The following is a 24,109-nucleotide window of genomic DNA, read 5'->3' as shown; positions in this document are numbered from 1 at the left end:
CGGAAAAATGTGGGACAAAGGTTGGTGAGTACAAGCAGGTGGGGAGTGAGGGTCAGGTCTTGGGGGTCTTGCAGGTAACAGTTTTTGAAGGGAGAGAGAAAGCATAAAAAAAAAAAAGAAAGAAAAAAGGAATTTATTACCAAGGAATGCATTGTTTAGGCAAGGTTGTCTTCCTAAGGGTAGTGGTAGGGGCCTATCAGTAAATTTTCTAGAATTGACCAGGAAATTCCGTGTTGGCTGGTGAATGGTTACATCCTTGGGGTGTTGCAATTATATACAGGTTAGGTGTTAAGTCTTGGTTTACTGACTTGGGGCCCTAAGTGATGCCATTTTGGGGCCTGTGGCTTTCTTTTTAACATTAGTTTCATTAAAAAGGATACATGGAAAGGATGCGCAGGGCAAGGTATGGGGAAGGGGCACAGAGTTTCCATGCCCTCTCTGAGCGTGCTGCTCTCCCCATACTTCCATGTGCTCGCCAACCCCAAAGCTCTCCAAACCCCTTCATTACATAGGCACCCATGATTAAATCATGGTTCTCTTGCATTGACCTCCCTTGGATCATCCGGAACAACTGGATTAGCTGCAACAACTGAACAGATAACCAATGAGGGAAGTAAATTATCCAAAGTTCTATCGAAAGCTGGTGGCAGTCCTGGGGTGATCCCTTAAATGGCACATTTGTTAGGTCTTTTGTGTACCAGGTATTGTGCTGGGTATTGCGTACATAGAGAAACGCAACAGGCAGTACCCACCCCATTCGGTCTTTGTTCTCCTCTCCTTTCTCCTGTTTCTGGTTCTTTCCACTTGGGCTGGGCAAGATGTGCTGCCGAGTTCCTTTTGGGGTTGGCTACCTGGGTTGCTGTCAGTGAAACCCCAGATGCTGGAGGTCTTATTCCAACACCGGGCAGTGGGATGTTACATATTCCCTCTCAGCAGGTAATCATCTCTATCCTTGCAGGTTTGGTTGGATGTCTGGTGGTATTAATCAAGATTTCTCTCTACTTTCTCTAAAAGTTTTGTTGGGGTTGGGGAGGAAAGTGGCTCCTGGGTGGCTCAGTCAGTTAAGCGTCCAACTCTTGATGTGGACTCAAGTCATGATCTAACGATTTGTGAGTTCAAGCCCCTGGTCCCTACGGAGTCTGCTCAGGATTCTCTGTCCCTCCCCTGCTCATGCTCATTCTCTCCTCTCTCTCTCTCTGTCTCTCTCAAAATAAATAAATAAACTTAGGGGCGCCTGGGTGGCTCAGTCAGTTGAGTGGCCGACTTCAGCTCAAGTCATGATCTCACAGCCTGTAAGTTTGAGCCTCGCATCAGGCTCTGTGCTGACAGCTCAGAGCCTGGATCCTGCTTCAGATCTGTGTCTCCCTCTCTCTCTGCCCCTAACCCACTCACATTCTGTCTCTGTCTCTCTCGAAAGTAAATAAAAATTAAAAAAAATTTTTTTTAAATAAATCAACTTAAAAAAATAAGTTTTGTTCAGGCCAAGGGCAGGCCACTCCAAAGTGTGCCACTTTGGCATATTATTTTAAATAAAAATTACTTAAGAAACAGCCAATGCAAAAATAACAGTCTGACTCCTCCTTGTCGTGAGAAAACAAGACGGCAAATCTCTTGTGAAAAAGGTAGTCTCTCTGTGCCTGGAGGTAAATAGATTCTTATCACCAGAGACAGGACATTTAGAACCAAAAAGGCTGTTACTTTTTATTTAATTTACTACCGTAGTCCCTAAATTCTGTTTAGAATTCCTTACTCATTGAAGTTTCCAAAGTTATGTTTTCTTTGTCCTGTCAATTCCTCACCACAGATTTACTGCCCCTTTGTCTAAAAAGTTGAGAAACTGTCTGCCTTGGTAATTTCTTTAGGACTCAATTTCATTATTGGGACTCTGTATGCACGTATTAAAGCTTTGGCTCCCCCCCCCACTCCCCGTTAATCTGTCTCATGTTCATTTAATTCTTAGACCAGCTGGAAATCTTTGAAAGCAGAGGAGGTTGTTCCTCCCCTATGGTTGGCGTGGCCAGCTGGATCAACTTCCGCTGGATATTTGCTCCGAAGATTCTGCAGGTTTGAGGTCTTGGGAGATCTGACGTACAGCCGGCAGAAGGTAAGGTTTCTTACCATGCCAGCCTCCTGGAATCTGTGAGGTCTGGTGGAGTGAGAGTGATGACAGCCTTTCTCTCTCTGTCTCTCTCTCTCTCTTTCTCTCTCTCAGATTAGATTAGTAAGAGAAAATATTTGTCGAACTAGTTTCTTTGGCTTAGTGACTCTCGGTAAAAATTTGGTAGAGTACTGTTTGGTTAGTGATCCCTTTCCTCCCAGAGGTGGTCTTTTTTTTCCCCCCTTGGTCTGTGTCTTTTGTGTTATTTTTCTTAAAAGGGATTGTCGTAGAGAAGAACTCAAGCATAGACCCTACCAGCCTGCTGTGCAAGCTGATCCCACTGAGTGATGAGTTCACAGTTTCTCATCAGACAGTGTCAGTTCCGACGTACTTTGCTGTGAATCCCCTGTGTAATCACCGGATGAGGGTTTTCCTTTCATATTGTTCTATGTGCTAAGAGCTTGGCTTTGTGACCAGTGAGAACATTCTCTCTGGCATTCGGAGGGTGCATTTACTGGGGTGCACTTCAGTGGCCAGTTGAATACAGTGGGGATCTGAGACACCCGCTGACGAGGAGCACTCTCTTTCTCCAGCTGTGCCAGCTCTCAGGGGAATTTGTCATGAGAAAATGTCTTATGTCTAGACCATGAGGACCTTTGTCCTCTCAACTTTCATTGCTTGTTAAGTGCTAGAAAAATCCCATTCTGGCAGCACCTGCCTGCTGACACACATTAGTGGGTCAGGAAGCTTTGCACCTTTGTGGGAGGCTGGAGACACAGGGTATACCACGCCATTCTTCCCTGCTGTCCCCCAAGGCCTTTGCTTTCTTAGGCTATTCTTGAGAGTAGACTTTTGGATCATGGGAACTTCATCAACTATGCCCTCTCTAGGGATGCCTTTTGTATCTTTGGTTAAGCCATGAAAAGACTTACTGGTTTGAGTCACTATTAATAGTAAGATCTTACTCATCAGTGACCAGAAGATGAATCTTTTAAATTAGCTAAACTTAAAAAAAAAAATCTTTATAGAGAGCTCTGAATTGTCTTATTAGTATAAGGCTAGCCTTAGGGACTCGCTTAACAAGACAAAGAACAGAAATTAAACTTTCCACTCCGTACAAGATTTGTAGACAGCATTCCAGCTTAATCTCAAGTTCAAAGTATACAAGTTACTCATAAATGCTGAAAGCCAAAAAGTAAATTTAGCAGAAGCACCTGAGACAGGCAGTAGGGCTTGCTTTGCTCTAATCAGGCTCTGCCACCTTTAGGCATTTCTATGCAATGACCCTGCCCCCAACAACCATAGAGAATTCATGTCCCTTGAACAGCAGCAGATCTTTTAAGTTATAATGCCCCTCTTCCTCCACTTTCAAAAGACCCTACCAGCTTGGATTAAGTCGGCTAAGCACCCAACTCTTGATCTCAGCTCAGGTCTTGATCTCATGGTCAGGAGTTCAAACCCTGCATGGGGCTCCACCCTGGGCATGAAACCTACTAATATTTCAAAGAAAAGATCCTACCAAATTTAGAGGAATTGGTTTAATGGCTAGTCACAGCCTCACTCACAGAGAACTTGACTGGTTGCTAAGGGAAGTTTCTTTCAGCTCATGATTATATATATGCTTATTAGGCATGACAGAAGGCCCCCTGGAACTCTGCCCCCCTTCACAGAGGAAGCAGAAGACCAAAATTTCTCCTAGGCCCTCCTTCAATTAATCAGTGGAAGGCTGATTCTCAAGGCTTAATATAATAAAAGCTCAAGGTTAAATTTTGTACTTAGGGGGAAAAAAAAGGCTTTTATTAGAGTGCTTTATATAGAGTTTACACAGGCATAAAGGTTTTGATTCCTATTTTAGTTAATCATCTCCCAGGTATAAATATATAATGTTTAGCTAAAAAGGCAGGATGGTCGTCTGGGTGGCTCAGTTGGTTGAGTATCTAACTTCAGCTCAGGGTGTGATCTCACAGTTCATGAGTTTGAGTCCTGCTTCTTTCTCTCTCCCTCTCTGTCTTCTCCTTCTTTCTCTGCCCATCGTGGGATTCTCCCTCTCTCTCTCTCCCTCTCTCTCTCTCTGCCCCTCACTCATTTGTGCTGTCTCTCTCTCTCAATCTCTCAAAAAAAAAAAAAAAAAAGGCAGGTCAATCCCTTGATATTCAGGGTGCAATCCAAATCTTTGGGGGAATTAAAAACAAGTGTCTTTATCTTATAAATCTCTACAAAACTCTAAAAGCAAGTCAAACCCACCGATCTTTACTAATCTCAAAATCTTTCCTATTCCTCTCAAAATGCTTATAGATATTATAAAAGATCAGGATATTGGAGCAAAATTGTCCTAAGAACAGAAATAAATTTTAAATAGCAATTAGCCCACATTTCTTTAAAAAACAAAACAAAACAAAACAAACTTGCATTCTTCCTCTGTTCCTTAAAATTATAAATTTTTATCATACCTTTGAAATGTAAACACAGCCCACAATTGCCTGAGACTGAAGGAAAAAGGCAGAGAAGAGAAAAGGTCTTTTAAAAATACAAACTACTAAAATGCCTCTTGTGCCCAGGCTCTAACATCTCTGATAAGAGAACAATATGTCCCCAAAAGTCCACGTTGGAGAAAACTTGGATACTTTCTCTATGTCTTTGTGATATCAATTTTCTACCGAAAAGCCATCCTTTGAAATACAAACTCTAAAAAAAAAAGTTTCGCATCAGAAGGAAGACGGAGAGAGAGAGAAAAGGTATGTCAAAATCAGACCCATGATGTTCTCTCCACAAAACAAAAACGATAAGATCTTTGTTTACATCTGTAAGTATGTTTGTATGTATGTCCATACTGTTAAATCACGAAAATCCAACAGAGTAAATTTTAAAGATCTAATCGGCGTTATGAATCAATTCATGAATTGGGAGCGTCCCATCTAATAATTAGAAAGGAACTCCAGAGTGCTACAGAAAAGGAACTGTTTTTGAAAGTAGAGGTGGAGTGGAAAAGGATAGTTTTTAGCAAAGCATCCATTGTTGTAGGCTGTGTTGCCCTCCTAAGGGAAATGGAAGAGGTCTATCAATAAACTTCTTGTGCTGACCAGGAAATTCCATGTTGACTGGTTAAAGGTTGCATTCCTGGGGAATTGAAATTGCAGTTAGTTCAGGTATTTAGTCGTGGTTTACTGACTTGGAGCCTTAACCTAAGTAATTCCATTTTAGGCCTGTGGTTTTCCTTTTAACAACACATATGTTGTAAGTGTGAGATTTTTTTCCCTACATCTGGATGGTATTACTAAAATTAATTTGTAAAAGAGCCCTATTTAGTTGGTTTAAAGGCAAGCGCTTATTTTCAAGTTCATATGATCTGGGAAAATATTCAGTGTTAAAGGTAATTTAAGGTGGTTGGTTTAATTAAAATAGACATGTTTTAAAATTGTCACCATTAAAACTAAAACTTTTATTCTGCCTCAGTTTAGTTCAAGTCAAGTAAGTGGATACTACCTCTGTTGTAAAATGTTTTAAAAATATAATTAGCTTGGGAAGATTTTCATGTCTCATGTAGTTTTTATTGGTAACCTACGCATGACTGTTAAGAACAAGTAAATTGAAGAGATATAACTTTTAAAAGGTTTTTAGGTAAACTTTTAAAGTAGTTTCTCCAGGGACACCTGGGTGACTCCGTCGCTTAAGCAACCAACTTTGGCTGGTGTCATGATCTCATGGTCCATGAGTTTGAGCCCTATGTTGGGCTCTGTGCTGACAGCTCAGAGCCTGGAGCCTACTTTGGATTCTGTGTCTCCCTCTCTCTCTGCCCCTCCCTACTCACACTCTGTCTCTCTCTCAAAAATAAATAATAAACATTAAAAAAAAATTTTTGAGTAGCGTTCCCAAATCTTTTTGGCAAGTTGAAACCTTGACGTTTTGCTAAGTGATAAGTTAGGTTGAATTCATTGACTATCTGGGTCATTTCCAAATAAGATAAAATAATAAACATTAAATACTAAGCATAGGTTTATCTACTTATAATTTCCTTATTATAGAGAAACTAAAAATAAATTTGGATCTGTTAGCAGCCATGTTTTGTGCTTTATTAAAAGATTGCACTATGAAGAAACACATGCTTCTAGAAGCTATGAAATATATTCAGAAAATTGCCAATCTAAAAAATGCTGGAGAAACAGACAATTCACATTTTTTACTACTTAGTTTTCACTAGAAATTAGTTTGTAAGGGTTAAAAGTTGTGATTAATACATGTGATTAAAGCTGTTAAAAATTAGGGCACTTGGGTGTTCAGTTGGTTAAGTGTCAGACTCCTGATTTCGGCTGAGGTCATGATCTCACAAACTGTGAGATCAAACCAGGTATCCAGCTTGGCATTGACAGTGTAGAGCCTGCTTGGGATTCTCTCTTTCCCTCTTTCTCTGTACCTCCCCTACTCTCTCTTTCTCTCTCTCTCTCAAATAAATAAACTTAAAAAAAATTGTAAATGGCTAAGATTAGAATACATTTATTTAAGAATAAGTTTTCGTATCAAAAGTACACTCATGGAAAGAAAATTAGAATTTGGTTTTTTCCTCTGTTAAAAGAAAAAAGCTTTCTTAGGTGATTTGTTTGCTTTTTATTAGAAATTGTAATAAAAAATTTCTTTACCTCTAATGTAATCTGCCTAGAAAAAGATTCTGTGTTTTGTTTTAATCAAATCTTTGATCATTCAAGAACCGAGTCTTCCTAATATTAAAAGAGCTAAGATTTGTTTACAACTACGTAATCCTCTATATGTGCCTTTAAAATTTTCTGTTGTCAGAGGGTGCCTGGGTGGCTCAGTTGGTTAGGCATCTGACTTTGGCTCAGGTCATGGTCTTGCGGTTCGTGAGTTTGAGCCCCAAGTCGGGCTCTGTGCTGATAGCCTGGAGCCTGTTTTGGATTCTGTGTCTCCCTCTCTCTCTGCCCCTCCCCCTCTCATGCTCTCTCTCTCTTTCTCAAAGAATAAATAAACATTAAAAAAAAATTTTAAATCTTTTATTGTCACTTTGTTTAAACTGATAAGTAGTTTTAATTTTTTTTTTTCCAACGTTTATTTATTTTTGGGACAGAGAGAGACAGAGCATGAGCGGGGGAGGGGCAGAGAGAGAGGGAGACACAGAATCAGAAACAGGCTCCAGGCTCTGAGCCATCAGCCCAGAGCCTGACGCGGGGCTCGAACTCCCGGACCGCGAGATCGTGACCTGGCTGAAGTCGGACGCTTAACCGACTGCGCCACCCAGGCGCCCCTGATAAGTAGTTTTATAATGATGTATGATCATTCTTTAATTAAATGTTTGAAACTTTTGATATTTTTTGATGACCTTCCCAAAATCAAAATTTTTTTAAGATTTTATTTTTAAGTTATCTCTACACCCAACATGGGGCTTGAACTCACTACCCTGAGATCAAGAGTCACACACTCTTCCAACTGAACCAGCCAGGCACCCTCCAAAATTGAGCTGTAAAATAGTGTTTTGACTACAAGCCAATTGAAATGTTCCAGAGGGCCCCTGGAATAGTTCGATGATTCTATTTCTCATCATAAAAGAGAGATATTAAACTACTTAGGTGTTCTTGGTATGTTAAATTACATAGGAAGTATTACCAAATAAGTAATACTAAACTGTCTTATATTTGTGTAGATATATGTTACTAAAGTCAGTACTCTGGAAATTGTATGAAACGCCTAGAAATCTGATATGTCCTGGTATGTTATTATCTTAAAATGTTATGTACCAGGAAAATAACCAAATTTCCTTACCAATTACATTGTAATGATTTCTAATCACATCTTTAATCATGGATTTTTAAGGCCCTTTATCATTTACAGACAGTTATACTTTTTCTCAGACGCTTTTACAACAGTTTCCTGCACATGTATTTTATCTCCAGTGAGACTCATGGAAAGAACTCTGAGTATAGGTTTATTGTTTTTAAAGCTTTTTGTTTAATTTTTTTAATGTTTGTTACTTTTTGAGAGAGAGAGAGACTGGGGGAGGGGCAAATAGAGGGAGACACAGAATCCTAAGCAGGCTCCAGGCTCTGAGCTGTCAGCCCAGAACCCAAGGCAGGGCTCAAACTCATGGACCATGAGATCATAACCTGAGCCGAAGTCAGATATTTCATCGACTGAGCCACCCAGGCACCACCAGGTTGTGTTTTAGCAACCCTAAGACGTTAAAACTAAACTTGGTTTAGTGGGGAAATTGGATTCAAGCAGAACACAAATTAATATCATGAGACTAAATGAACTGAGGATGATTATACTTTTTATGACTTTTTTTGTTTGAAACATTGCTGATCTTTTAAGGTTTTGCTTTTCCAGATTTAACTAACTTTCTCTTAAGCTAACTATGGCCTATAGCAATTTGACAAAATAAAACTTTTCAACAAATTAAAACATATACCTTTTTCTTCTATCTGATCCCTTCAGAATTTTCAGTGAATATTCTTATATTTTCATGGCAATGTATCCACTTGCATAAGTTCAGTAAGAACCGGTTCCTGTAACAGAACATAATTGGAAACATTGATTGTACTACTGAGGCTTTGACTGGAATGTTATATTTGAGGGAGACCTGCAAAAACTTAGATATTACCTGACAGCTTTAAGGAACTAGTATTAATGATAGGGAGCCAATAAAGCTCCTTGGGAAAACAGCCCAATACCTTGCTTATGGGGTTGCTAGCAACCTTACAGGTAAAGAAGGTCACTTCTTGGCAGGTGCAGGAACCTCAGGATATTTTGAGGACTTCAAGAAGAGAAGAATTAACCTAAATCTATAAATATTAAAGGCAGAGTCTGATGGCAAGGATTTGACTTGGCTTCTGGCCTTCAGAGCCTGTTAAAAGTTGAGTCTAGAGGTTCTTTATAAAAAATTCCAGCAAAGCAGATTTAAAAGAGTCGGTATGATCAAATGCTATTCTTGCTGAACTTTTATAAAGAATCAGGCCAATATTTTTAAACTACGTTTATTTTATAAACAAATCAGTCTTAATTTGACTATCTTTGGTAAAATGAGGGTGCTTATAAAAAGAAAATTATGTTTCAGTAACACATCTTTATAGATATTAGATTCTAAAACAGTTCATTATAAATGAGACTAGATCCATGGGGTCCCTGGGCGGCTCAGTCAGTTAACCACGTGCCTTTGGCTCAGATCATATCTCCCGGTTTGTGAGTTCAAGACTCACATCAGGCTCTGTGCTGTCATCACAGAAGCCCGCTTTGGATCCTCTGTCCCCTCTTCTCTCCGCTCCTTCCCTGCTTGTGCTCTCTCTCTGTCTCTCTCAAAATAAACAAATAAACTTAAAAACAAACAAACAAACAAACAAACAAATGAGACCAGACCTTGATTTTTTTCTAGTTTCCTTCAGTGTCTGGTTATAACTCTGAATGAACATTTCCAGTTTTTTCCCATCATTTTGACGTGGAATCATTTTGTAAATAAAACTTCTCCTTTTTCTGAAGCCTTACAGACTAAATAGAAACAACTTGATGTAAACTCCAGAGAAGTCACCACAACAGCTAATATATAACAATCGTCATGCCTGTTGTGCGGGTCGCTCAGAAAGGTTACCAGAGACGCTTGTACAAACCGAAACAGTCTGCCAAATTGTCACTGCCTGCACTAACCTTATTTGAAGATGCTTGTAGCCTGCCATCTAGAAATCTTTTTAACTGGCTACTCTCAGAACTCAAAACCAGTTTTATAATGTATCTAATCTTGACCATTGTTTTTTTGTTGTTGTTGTTTCCATAAAAATGCCTCGTATCTACTATATGATTATTTGAACCGTCGGCTTCACTCTGAAAATACACAAGCAGCACAGCCTTCTAAAGTTCATTTAATTTACACTAACCCATGGTTAGAACTAAAATACTGCTTAATGACATAAAACAATCTGCCAGCTCAACTTCGAATGTGCGAAACTTCCAGGGAAGTTTCCGAGGAGGAAACTATAGGGACCAAGGACAGGCCACCCCAAAATGTGACCACTTTGGCATATTGATTATCTTATCTATTTATTTTTATTTTCTTTGCTATCTTTTCCAATTTTTATTATTTATTTTTTTTTAAATATAATTTATCGTCAATTGGCTAACATGCAGTGTGTAAAGTGTGCTCTTGATTTTTGGGGTGGATTCCCGTAGTTCATCGCTTACATACAACACCCAGCACTTATCCGAACAGGTGCACTTCTCAACGCCCATCACTCATTTTCCCCGGCATGTTGATTATTTTAAATAAAAGCGACTTAAGAAACAACCAAGGCAAACAAAACAAAACAGAACAAAACAAAACCAGCTCTGACACCCCCCATCTTCACCTCCAGAAAACAAGAAATACATCTCCCATGTGAAAGGTAACCTCTCTGTACCAGGAGGTAGAGAGATCCTCATTACCAAAGATAGGAAATTTAGAGCCAAAAAGACTGTATGAACAGCTCTTGTTACTTTTTGTTTAATTTACAACTCTAGCCCAGATTCTGGAAGCCCTTACTAATTGAAGCTCCCGAAGCGTTCTTTGTCCTGTCAGTTTCTCACAGGTTTATTGTCTCATTGTCTAAAAAGTAGGAAAACTGCCTGCCTTGGTTATTTGCCGGAGCATCTGGCAATTAGTCAATGACAGTTAATGTGATCATACCAATTCTGGCTCCAACCACTTGTACCTTAGAATGTGACCTCATTTGGGAATAAGATTGTTTCAGATATAAGTTAAGATGAGGTCATTAGGGGAGTAAGGTGGGCACTAAATCTAATGACTCCCGTCCTCGTCAAAAAGGGAAGTTTTGACTCAGACGTGCGCACAGGAGGAATCCATGAGTAGACACAGCGAGAATATCATGTGTAGACACAGGGAGAAGATAGCCGTCTACACAGAGAGAAGCCTTGCCTTCCCTTATAGCCCTCAAGAGGAACCAGATCTGTTTTCCTCTGAAACTTCTTGCCTCCAGAGCTGTGAGACAATAAGCTTCTGTTGCTTAAACTCCCCAGTTTCTAGTCCTTTATTATGACAAGCCTGGCAAACTGAAACATACATTTCCTCATCGGATCCTCACAAATCCCTACAATAAGAGTCCTTTGTTATGTAAGATTTGTTTGCATCTCTATGATGTAAAACCACACGGCTTGCTTATAGTAGATTTTAATTTGCTTGTAAGGTACCAAGTCCTGGGAATCACATGATTTATTGTGTTTTCTCTCTGTACATATCAGGACTTGCTCTGTTTATCAGCAGTCATTGGACTTCAGCATGATTACTCCCCAGTTGCTGGCTTATGTGGCAATTTCAGTTTCCTGTGTCTTAAAAGTCAGCTCCCTGGATACCTTCATTGCAGCTGTTTACGAACACGCCGTGATATTGCCTAATACCACCCTAATACCAGTGTCCCGTGAAGAGGCATTGGCGTTAATGAACCGAAATCTGGATCTTTTGGAGGGAGCGATCACTTCAGCAGCAAAACAGGTACCATCTGTCGAGTGTGCTAGATTCCATGTAGAGGAAGAGTGGGGGTCTTAGGAGACAGGGTCACTGGCAGGTTCAGTTATACTTTTGGATGACGTAAGTGTCAGGGTAGCCAACAACTTTTGCTGTACAATCGGAGTCCTACCTCCTTCTCAAAATTATTACGGCAAGGACACTATTACGCCTCCCTGAGTGAGACCAAGGAAGAAAAGAATGGCTTCCTCAACATTAAGGCTCAGCAGGCCTTTGAGGAACTTGCTGTGAATTCCACAACTTTGCTCCCGTCTTTTTGCTGCACATAAAGGGTGGAAGATAAATGGGTCAGGACCAGGTGCTGTGCTTTAGAGTGTTAGCAGCCTTGGTATACTTTTGTGCTCTTAAGTGGGTGCAGGTTTTCAGATTAGTTCATAACACCAAAATAAAGTTAGTAAGTTGCAAATTAATATGCATTATGTACTTCATACTTCATTCTAATTACAGGATAAAAGTATATGTTGATGCATAGTAAGTCCTTGAGTTCAATGAAGGGTTAAGTTTAAGTGTGTGGTTTGAATGGGTATGGTTTAAATAAGGCATTTGTAGATCAGGTGTAGAGGAGGGATATGTAAAGTGTGATGAGTCATGAATACATACGTATAACGTACACATCACATCTCACACTTCATCAGCACACGTTCTTATACATACTTACGAACATTTTAAAGGCTGCAAGAATTCTGAGGTTCTTTTTCACCCTTAGTCCAGCCATTTTCTCAAAGGCTACCGTAGCTTTCAGGGTGATCCCCCGGTCTGAAGTTGCCCTGGTTAGCGTGGGGTGTACCTCTGGGCTTGGCACGCTTCAGGGAACCAGGGTCTGAGTGTCCTTCTGAGAAGCCAGAGTCACTTTTGTAGGACACGGAGCAGGGAAGGCTGGAACGGAGGAGGAAGTAAAACCAAGACTTTGAGTATAAGTCAACCCGGTGACACAGACACAACATCCGACTGAAGTCCAGAAAAGGGAAGTGATTTTGAGAAGACCAGGGTTTACAGTTAACTGCAGTGGATGGCAAACATGTAAGGCTATTGATGTTTATGGAAGAATGAAAAAGTTGTATAGAAATGGCGACGGTGGGATTAGACAATAAAAATGGCTGGACCAAGAAAATAAATTCTAAAAATAGTGAAAACAAAGGATTAGGATTGAAAGGGGGAAAAAAAAAGAAAGCCTGGATGGTTGTTTCTCATTCACTCAGTTGCTCAGGTCCTCTTATAAACCCTTCTTGGATCCTTTCCTCAATTGAGAAATATTTCAATTAAGCTACATTTTTCACAGGGTGCCCATATTATTGTGACTCCAGAAGATGGTATCTATGGCTGGAATTTTAACAGAGAAACTATCTATCCATACTTGGAGGATATCCCAGACCCTCGAGTGAACTGGATCCCTTGTAATTATCCCAACAGGTAAAGAAACAGATGGTGGACAATTCAATCATGAACATGAACTTACTGTATCTGGGAGAACTTTGTAGAAGATCAGTGCATAAGATTCACTATCAACTCGAAGCTCAAGATGATTTTATTATTTTTCACCTCCTATTGATACATTTATTAGGGAAGAGAATATGAATTGTGAAATCACAGAGATCAGTGTTGGAAGGCCTCATAGAAACCACCAAATTGTGAATATATTTTCATTGAGAGAATGAATCTGGAAGACAATAGCATAACTTGCTTATGGTTTACAGGGGTAGTTGATTAGTGGGAGAACCAGAATGAAACTCTAGTCTCTGACTTCTTACCAGTGAACAAAAAATTGTTTCCCCATGTGGGCACTGTAATCTGAAAACTGTGAGAAAATGGCAAAATAGAGTCACATGTTAGTTTAAGATTAAAAATTTCCCTTTTACATCAATAAGATAGCTAAATGAGGTTAATGTGAATGAAATCCTGAGAGCTTAAGGTAATTATTGGTGTCCTAGAACTGTGTGAGTGGTTTAAGTCTGGCGTAAACTAAAGAAATATAATGTATGATGAAAGAGCACTATTTTTTTTAACGTAAGCAAAGCAATACCTTATAGATTTAAGAAAATTATCTCTGTTAACTCACTTCTTTCCAAACGTGCTATTGCTAACATCATTAGGAACTCCCGTTTTGGAAATGCTCTCAAAACCATGCAAACTAACCACTGTAACTGCGTACAGAGACACCTTGATTTTGACACAGTTCAGTATTATTTATCTTAATCGTCTACTATCTTCATATTTCATTGTATCGTGATTATTTTTTATTTGACCACCTCTCATGCCAGATTTTTGGTTCTTAAAGGGCAACACTCTGTGTTCACTTTCATTATGTATTGACTTCACTTGCTTCTGAATGACTTTTTCCCAGAACCACATTTCCAAGGGTCTCCTGGAAATCCCCACCAGACCCTTCCATACATCTCATTTCAAGAAATCTGGTTGCCCTTCTTTTTTTCCATCAACTAATGACATCTCCATTCCTTGCCTTCACTCATCTATTCAATATTTTTTTGTGTGTGTGTACTTATTATGTTCAGGCACTCACTATTCTGGACAGTAGAGTAGACAAAATAGATTAAAAATCTCTGTCTTCCTGGAGCTTATATTCTACTATGGGGAGATAGTCAATGAAAAAAAGATAATATCTATTTAGCTGTTATCTATCTACTGCTCTATGCCATGTAGCAAAGGTAAATGTTACAGAGAAAAACAAAAGCAGGACCAGTGAATATGGTGGAAAGCATGGGGCTTAAATTTTTGGTCATCAGTCGACTCCATGGTAACATCTAAACAGAGACTTGGAAGAAGTGAGTGAGTAGGTAATATGGGTGTATTTTCTAACAAAGCATTTTGGAGCCTTTCCTGGATAGAGTAAACAGTCTGAAAAATGTGGTTTAAATGTAAATATATTAGAATATCTGATGTACTTTCAAGGTTAATAGAAAGGAGGGAAATATGTAATTGGGACTGTTTAAGAAATCCCAAACACCAGGCTTCTATTTCAATATACTATTCTACCATTTGTGGAGATCTGAAAAGACTTGGGCTAAATATGTTTCAAGTGGTTCAATGTGTTGTGCTTACATCTATGTCGTTCAGGAATTAATTGAAGAAAACAGGGAGAACAACTATCAAATAGTTGTTCTTTATATAAATGCATTAAAATAATAATTTTTACATGTGGTTTATCATCCTCATTGTCTTTTTTAAGGATATGTTTTGTAGATAATTGCTTATGTTAATTTTACCAATTTGTAGATCTAACAGTATAGATTTGATACTCAAAGAAAGCTCCAGCAGATGGCACCAATATCCCATTCATTCAACAGTAATTTTACCCTTCTCAGCTATTCTTCAATAACCTAGTATTAACCATTTAATATTTAAGGATTGTGCCAGTAGAGTACATATGGCTATATGTTATATATTCTGAGGTCTCACTTTTGAAGATTGTATTTTAGTTGATTTACTGCGACAACTTGGTAACATGATAAAGAATAAAGAAATCAAACATTAACAAATGTTCCAATATTTCCAGTTTTCCATACTGTCTGGCATCGCCCTAGCCCAACCCTTGTTGCTTTTAACTTGAACTATTCCAACAGTTTCCCAACAATTCCCTACACTTAGTCTCTCACCATTCTAGTACATTCTATAGCCTAATGCCCTATTATCTGAAAAATAATTGAGATCATGTTACTTCTGTCCTTAAAACCTTTAATGGTACTTTTCTGTCTGTTAAATTTAAAATAAGATTTTTAGCTTCTTGTGCTGAGCTCTATCTTTTATGACCCCAAATGCATCTTTTTAAATTTCCTCTTCCCTTTTCTTCCTTAAGGATGCCTCTGCACCAACCAGATTGACTAGTTCCCTGAACAAGATTTCCCTTTTCTTAGCCTACAAAAGGTTACTTTTTTCTAATATTCTTTACTGGGGTAAAATACACATAACATAAAATTTACCATCTTAACCCTTTTTAAATGTGCAGTCAGTAGTATTAAGTCTGTTTATGTTGTTGTTCGATCATCACCATCATCCACCTCCAGAACTCTTTTTTATCTAGCAAAACCCAAAACCTTGTGGCCCTTGCACAAGGATAACATGCAAATTCCTGAAGCATGCCATATTTTTAGAAATGAAAGAGGAGACATTATGTTTACATGATATCAAAGAAGTACTACAGATCATAAGACACTACTCTGAACAATTATATGTCGACAAATTGGACAACTTAGAAGAAATTCATAGATTTCTAGAAACAGGCAACCTATCAAGACCAAATCATGAAGAAATAGAGAATCTGAACACACCGATAATGAGTAAGGATATTGGATCAGTAATCAAAAAACTCTCAACAAAGGAAAGCCCAGAACCAGATGGCTCACAGATAAATTCTATCAAACTTTTAAAGAATAATTAATTCCAGTTAATCTCAAACTCATCCAAAAAATTTAAGAGGAGAGAATAGTCCCAAACTTATTTTATGAGGCCAACATTACCTTAATGCCAGAGTTAGGTAAGGATACCACAATAAAATAAAACTACAGCCCAATATCCCTGATGAATATAGATGTAAAAATTCTTACCAAAATACTAGCAAACCAAATTCAACAGCATATCAAAAGGATCATAGACCATGGTTAAGTGGAATTTGTCCCTGGGATGCAAGAATGTTTCAACGCATGTAATCGAAGCATATGATACACCACATTAATAGAATGAAATATAAAAATCATATCACTTCAATAGATACAGAAAAATCATTTGACAAAATTCAACATCCTTTCATTTTAGAAACTTTCAACAAAATGGGTATAAAAGGAACATACCTCAACATAATGAAGGCCATAAATAGCAAGCCCACAGCTAACATCATATTCAGTGATGAAATTTGAAGATTTTCTCTCTAAGATCAAGAAAAGACAGTATCAGTACTCCTATTTAATTAGTACTGGAAGTCTTAGCCAGAGCAATTAGGCAAGAAAAAGAAACACATAGACCAGTTGAACAGACTCGAGAGCCCAGAAATATACCACGTGTATATGATCAATGAACATTTGACTAAAGAGCCAGGAATACTCAATGGGGAGAGGACAGTCTGTTCAATAAATGGTGTTGGGAAAACTTTATATTCACATGCAAAAGAGTAAAATTGAACCTTTGTCTTACACCATTCACAAAAATTAACTCAAAAGGGGTTAAAGACTTAAATATAAGACCTAAACAATAAAAATCCTAGAAGAAAACATGGGGGATAATCTCCTTGAAATTGGTGTTGCCAGAGGCAGAAACTTCCTGAGAGAAAACGCTCAGTGAAGACCAGGCAGGCCCATAAAAGGACAGGTCCTGTTGGCCATAACTAGGTTCTCATCCTTGAAACAAGTAGAAGCTCTGCATCTTGTAACAAGTCTCTGAAATACAAAGGGAAATAATAATCTGGCCAAGCACCTCTGATGAAAATCAAATCACAGGAGGGGCACCTGGGTGGCTCAGTCGGTTAAGCATCCGACTTCGGCTCAGGTCATGATCTCACAGTCCGTGAGTTCGAGCCCCACGTCGGGCTCTGTGCTGACAGCTCAGAGCCTGGAGCCTGCTTCCGATTCTGTGTCTCCCCCTCTCTCTGCCCCTCCGCTGTTCATGCTCTGTCTCTCTCTGCCTCAAAAATAAATAAACTTAAAAAAAAAAGAAAGAAAGAAAGAAAATCAAATTAAAGGAGCAGCATTGAGACCCTGAGCTTGTTTCACTTATGAAACACAGGTAGATCAGCTCCAAACCATTTTGAACACCTAAGAAACTGATCTGAGGATTAACACAACAATCTGCATAATTTGAGCCACAAAACTCGGCAGGTACATAGCATGGAAAGGTGAACAGGGGGAGAGAAAAGCCACAGAGGCTAGGGAGCTGTTTTTGCAGAGAGAGGACAGAGAAAGAGAAAGGGGGAGAGTGCAGCACATCAGATTGTGCAAGAAAAGTACTCCCCCAGAAGTAGCTGGAGAGAAAGAGAGGGAAAGAGTGAAAATACTTGCAGGGGCCTGATCAAGAAATCTGTTCCCCAAAACCGTTGATGGGAAGAAAGGAGAGCATTACCACCAGGATTCTATAAACAGCGGAGTGCAGAGTGTGAAGTTTCTGAGCTCAATGCCTGGTGGTACTCTGGTGAGGAAGTAGCGTGAATTCCCAGGAGCAGGCAGTGGGGTCTGAGGGGTCCATGTGCCACACAGGGGAAGCAGTTCCCTTGCTTGGAAAGCATTTGGTAAAGGCCATACATTCTCCCCATAGGCAAAGGTCCCAGCAGACGCTGGAGAGCGGCCACGTTTGCTGGTATTGGGACAAAGACTCCAGAGTGCACTGAAATCTGGCACTGGCTGTGTGTTGTCATTTGCCATAATCTCTGAATCTCTGCTATTGAACAATTGCACAAATGTTTTCTGGGGCAAGCCAAGGCCTGGCCAATGCTCAAGAAGACCCTTCCCCAGAGAGTCAGATGGGTCCAAGCCACGGGGGTCTCTGAAGTGTGGGATTTTAAAACACAACCCCATCTGAGATAAAACTCTGGAAACAGATGTCACCTGGCAGGTGGACAGCTTGGACACGGACAAGGCAGAGGTGGGGAGTGGACAGAGGCCTCGGACAAAGGAGTGGTGCTTGACTGTAAGTCGGTAAGAGCACAGAGTTCCTGTTTTAGAGATTAGGGAGCTGGGTGAAGCCATTTCCACCTTTCCCACACACATGCAAGTGCACATGCACATGCATGCCACACTGATCCACCCCAGTAAGCTAAGCAGCACCACCTAGTAAAGAATGGAACCATTACACCAAGCCCTGCCCAACTGCACCCTCCAAGCACATCCCCTAGAAAACCAGCACAAGCCACTCCACCTGTTTAGTGTATGGACTATAGAAGGTTTCATAGTTTCAGTTCTAGAAGAAACTGGATGTAACTTCATCCAGAGTTCACTCTGTTTGCTGATTCATTTATTTGTTCCTTTTCTTTCCTTCTGTTTTTGCTTAAATTGTTTTCTCTTTTCTTTCGTTCCATCCTCTTTCTTGGATACAGAAAGAGAAACATTTATTTTTATTTCTTTATTTTTATTTCTTTTTTACATTATTTTTTATTTAAAAAAATTTTATTCTATTTCATTTTATTTTATTATATAAACTATTTTATTTAAAATTTTTTCTTACCTTTTTTTTTCTTTCCTTTTTTTACTCTATTATATCAAGCTTCTTTCAACAAGCAGACCAAAACACACAAAACAGCTGGGTCTAGCTTCCTTTATTTGATTTTTTGCTTTGTGTTTAATTTTTTAATTTTAATTTTTAATCTTATTAATTTTTTTCTTCCTCCAAAATGACAAAATGAAGGAATTTACCCCAAAATAAAGAACAGGAGGAAATGACAGCCAGGGGCTTAGTCAATACAGATATAAGGAAGATGTCTGAACTAGGATTTATAGCCACAATAATAGGAATATTAGCTGCTTTTGAAGAAAGCATAGAGTCCCTCTCTGTGGAGATAAAAGAAATAAAATCTAGTCGGGATGAGATTAAAAATGCTATAACCGGGGCGCCTGGGTGGCGCAGTCGGTTAAGCGTCCGACTTCAGCCAGGTCACGATCTCGCGGTCCGTGAGTTCGAGCCCCGCGTCGGGCTCTGGGCTGATGGCTCAGAGCCTGGAGCCTGTTTCCGATTCTGTGTCTCCCTCTCTCTCTGCCCCTCCCCCGTTCATGCTCTGTCTCTCTCTGTCCCAAAAATAAATAAAAAATTAAAAAAAAAATGCTATAACCAAGATGCAATCTTGAATGATGCCACGATGGCAAGGATGGGCAGAGCAGAGCAGCGAATCCATGGTAGAGAAGATAAAATTATGGAGGATAATGAAGCAGAAAAAAAGGAGGGAAACAAAGACAAAAGATCATGATACAATTAGAGAACTCAGTGACTTGTCAACAAGGAATAGCATCCAAATCATAAGAGTCCCAGAAGATGAATAGAGAGAAAAAGAGGCAGAAGATTTATGTGAGCAAATTATAGTGGAAAACTTTCCTTAATCTGGGGAAGTTCACAGACATCAAAATCCAAGAAGCACAGAGAACTCCCATTAGATTCAACAAAAACCAACCATCACCAAGACCTATCACAGTCAAATTCACAAAATACATAGACAAGGAAAGAATTATAAAAGTGGCCAGGGAAAAAACGTCCTTAACCTATAAGGGAAGACAGATCAGGTGCACAGCAGACCTATCCACAGAAACTTGGCAGTCCAGAAAGGAGTGACAGGATATATTCAATGTGTTGCAGGATATATGCAGCCAAGAATTCTTTATCCAGCAAGGCTGTCATTCAAAATAGGAGAGATAAAGAGTTTCCCAGACAAACAAAAACTAAAGGAGTTTGTTACCACTAAACCAGCCCTGCAAGAAATTTTAAGGGGGACCCTGTGAGTGGAGAAAAGACCAAACAAAACAAAAAATACCAAAAGCAACAAAGACTAGAAAGGACCAGAGAACATTACCAGAAACACCAATGCTACAGGGAACACAATGGCACTAAATTCACATCTTGCAGTACTCACTATAAATGTCAATGGACTAAATTCTCCAATCAAAAGACATAGGGTATCAGAATGCATAAGAAAACAAGACCCATCTATATGTTGCTTACAAAAGACTCATTATAGACTTAAAGACACCTGCAGAGTGGAACTAAGAGGATGGAGAACCATCTATCATGATAATGGTCATCAAAAGAAAGCTGGGGTAGCCATACTTATATCAGACAAACTAGATTTTAAAATAAAGACTGTAACAAGAGATGAAGAAGGGCATTATATTATAATTAAGGGGTCTATCCACCAATAAGATATAATGATGTAAATATTTATGCCTCCAATATGCAGCCACCCAAATATATAAACCAGTTAATCACAAACATAAAGAAACTCATTGATAATAATACCATAATGGTAGGGGACTTCAACACCTCACTTACAGCAATGGACAGACCATATACACAGAAAATCAACAAGGAAACAATGGCTTTGAATGACACACTCAACCAGATGGACTTAACAGATATATTCGGAACATTTCATCCTAAAGCAGCAGAATACACATTCTTCTCAAGTGCACATGGAACATTCTCCAGTATAGATCACTTACTGGGACACAAATCAGCCCTCAACAAGTATAAAAAAAATTGTGATCATACCTTACATATTTTCAAACCACAACACTATGAAACTTGAAATCAACCACAAGAAAAAATTTGGAAAGACCCTGAATACTTGGAGATTAAAGAACATCCTATTAAAGAATGAATGAATTAACCAAGAAATTAAAGAGGAAATTAAAAAGTACACGGAAGCCAATGAAAATGAAAACATGACAGTCCAAAACCTCTGGGATGCAGCAAAGATGGTTATAAGAGGGAAGTATATAGCAACCGAGGCCTTTCTGAAGAAGGAAGAAAGGTCTCAAATACACAACCTAACCTTACACCTAAAACATTTGGAAAAAGAAGAGCAAATTAAGCCCTAAACCAACAGTAGAAGGGAAACAGTAAAGCGTAGAGCAGAAATCAATGATATCGAGAAAAAGCAACAACAGTAGAACAGATCAATGAAACCAGGAGCTGATTATTAGAAAGAATTAATAAATTGATAACCCCCTAGCCAGATTGATCAAAAAGAAAAAGGAAAGGACCCAAATTCATAAAATCACGAATGTGGGTGCCTGGGTGTCTCACTCAGTTAAGCGTCCAACTTCAGCTCAGGTCATGATCTCACGGCTTGTGAGTTCAAGCCTCGCATCGGGCTCCGTGCTGACAGCTCAGAGCCTGGAGCCTGCTTCAGATTCTGTGACTCCCTCTCTCTCTGCCTCTTCCCTGCTTGTGCTCTGTCTCTCTCTCTCAAAAGTAAATAAACATTAAAAATTTTTTAAAAATCATGAATGAAAGCGGAGAGATCACAACCAACACCACAGGAATGCAAACAATAATAGAATATCATGAACAATTATATGCCAACAAATTGGACAATCTGGAAGAAATGGACAAATTCCTAGAAACATAAACTGCCAAAGTGAAACAGGGAAAAATAGAAAATTTGAACAGATCCATAACCAGTAAAGAAAGTGAATCGGTAATCAAAAATCTCCCAAGAAACAAGAGTCCAGAGCCGGAAGGCTTTCCAGGGGAATTCTATCAAACATCTAAAGAGTTAACACCTATTCTTTTGAAGCTGTCCCAAAAAATAGAAACAGAAGGAAAACTTCCAAACTGTTTCTACAAGGCCAGCATTACCTTGATTCCAAAACCAGACAAAGACCCCACCAACATTTTTGCATGAACACGTATGCAAAAATTCTCAATAAGGTCCTAGCAAACCACATCAAACAATACACTAAAAGAATTATTCACCACGATCCAGTGGGATTTATTTATGGGATGCAGGGCTGGTTCAATATCTGCAAATCAATCAATGTGATACATCACATTAATAAAAGAAAGGATAAGAACCACATGATCCTCTCAATAGATGCGGAAAAAAGCTTTTGACAAAATATAACATCCTTTTTTTATTCCTTAAAAAATTTTTTTATTGATTGATTGATTGTTTAATTTACATCCAAGTTAGTTAGCATATAGTGCAATAATGATTTCAGGAGTAGATTCCAGTGATCCACCCTCTATGTGTAACACCCAGTGCCCATCCCAAGTGTCTTCCTTAATGTCCCTTACCCATTTAGCCCATTTAACCCCCTACCCAACACCCTGCCAGCAACCGTCAGTTTGTTCTCTGTATATAAGAGTCTCTTATGGTTTGTCTCCCTCTCTGTTGTTATATTATTTTTGTTTCCCTTCTCTTATGTTCATCTGTTTTGTTTCTTAAACTCCACATCTGAGTGAACTCATATGATATTTGTCTTTCTCTGACTAATTTCACTTAGCATAAAACCCTCTGGTTCCATCCATGTAGTTGCAAATGGCAAGATTTCATTCTTTTTGATTGCCAAGTAATACTCCATTGTATATACCACATCTTCTTTATCCACTCGTCAGTCAATGGACATTTGGGCACTTTCCATACTTCAGCTATTGTCGATAGTGTTGCTATAAACATTGGGGTGCATGTACCCCTTCGAAACACACACCTGTATCCCTTGGATAAATACCTAGTAGTGCAATTGCTGGATCGTAGGGTAGTTCTAGTTTTAATTTTTTGAGGAACCTCCACACTGTTTTTGAGAGTGGCTGCACCATCAGCAGTGCAAAAGAGATCCTCTTTCTCCACATCCTCACCAACATTGTAGTTGCCTGCGTTGTTAATTTTAGTCATTCTGACAGATGTGAGGTTTTAATTTGTATTTCCCTAATGATGAGTGATGTTGAGCATATTTTCATGTGTCTGTTAGCCATCTGGATGGCTTCTTTGGAAAAGTGTCTATTCACATCTTTTGCCCATTTCTTCATTGGACTGTTTGTTTTTGGGTGTTGAGTTTGATAAGTTCTTTATAGATTTTGTATACTAATGCTTTATCTGATATGTCATTTGCAAATATCTTCTCCCATTCCATTGGTTGCCTTTTAGTTTTGTTGATTGTTTCCTTCAAGGTGCAGAAGCTTTTTATCTTGATGAGGTCCCAATAGTTCATGTTTGCTTTTGTTTCTCTTGCCTCTGGAGACATGTTGTGTAAGAAGTTGCTGCGGCTGAGGTCAGAGGTTTTTGCCTGCTTTCTCCTCTAGGATTTTGATGGCTTCCTGTCTCAAGTTTAGGTCTTTCATCCATTTTGAGTTTATTTTTGTGTATGGTGTAAGAAAGTGGCCCAGGTTCATTCTTCTGCATGTCTCTATCCAGTTTTTCCAGTAACATTTACTGAAGGGACCGTCTATATTCCATTGACTGTTCTTTCCTGCTTTGTCAAAGATTAGCTGGCCATACGTTTGTGGGTCCATTTCTGGGTTCTCTATTATGTTCCATTGATCTGTGTATCTGTTTTTGTTCCAGTACCATACTGTCTTGATGATTACAGCTTTGGAATACAGCTTGAAGTCCAGGATTGTGATGCCTCCATCTTTGGTTTTCTTTTTCAGGATTGCTTTGGCTATACGGGGTCTTTTCTGGTTCCATACAAATTTTAAGATTGTTTGTTCTAGCTCTGTGATGAATGCTGGTGTTATTTTGATAGGATTGCATTGAATATATACGTTGCTTTGGGTAGTATCAACACTTTAACAATATTTGTTCTTCCAATCCTTGAGCACGGAATATTTTTCCTTTTTGTGTGCGTGTCTTCTTCAAGTTCTTTCATAAAGTTTCTATAGTTCTCAGTGTATAGATTTTTCACCTCTTTGGTTAGGTTTATTCCTAGGTATTTTATGGCTTTGGTGCAATTGTAAATGGGATCGAATCCTTGATTTCTCTTTCTGTTGCTTCATTATTGGTGTATAGGAATGCAACTGATTTCTGTGCGTTGATTTTATGTCCTGTGACTTTGCTGAATTCATGGATCAGTTCTAGC

At 39.0% G+C, this 24,109-nt stretch overlaps 1 protein-coding gene across 8 annotated transcripts in view; it reads left to right on the top strand.

The window, feature by feature from the left end:
• Nucleotides 1–24,109, top strand: part of LOC112862287 (pantetheinase) — a 69,293-nt gene that overhangs the window by 28,201 nt on the left and 16,983 nt on the right. For 7 of the 8 annotated variants that reach the window (XM_086707871.1, XM_086707875.1, XM_025925578.2 and 4 more), the window contains exons 2-4: nt 1,961–2,104; nt 11,327–11,576; nt 12,889–13,019. In XM_086707871.1, the coding sequence (XP_086563997.1) occupies nt 11,364–11,576; nt 12,889–13,019 (344 nt within the window). In that variant the 5' untranslated portion in view covers nt 1,961–2,104; nt 11,327–11,363. Of the gene's footprint in view, nt 1–1,675; nt 1,850–1,960; nt 2,105–11,326; nt 11,577–12,888; nt 13,020–24,109 lie in introns of those variants that run through there. The other variant, XM_086707873.1, reaches the window with a different exon arrangement.

Source organism: Puma concolor, chromosome B2, assembly GCF_028749965.1.
Source record: "Puma concolor isolate L17-30 chromosome B2, mPumCon1.1.hap2, whole genome shotgun sequence".
Lineage (NCBI taxonomy): Eukaryota > Metazoa > Chordata > Mammalia > Carnivora > Felidae > Puma > Puma concolor.
Note: the sequence above shows the minus strand (reverse complement) of the source record. Positions and strands in the feature narration are given on the sequence as shown.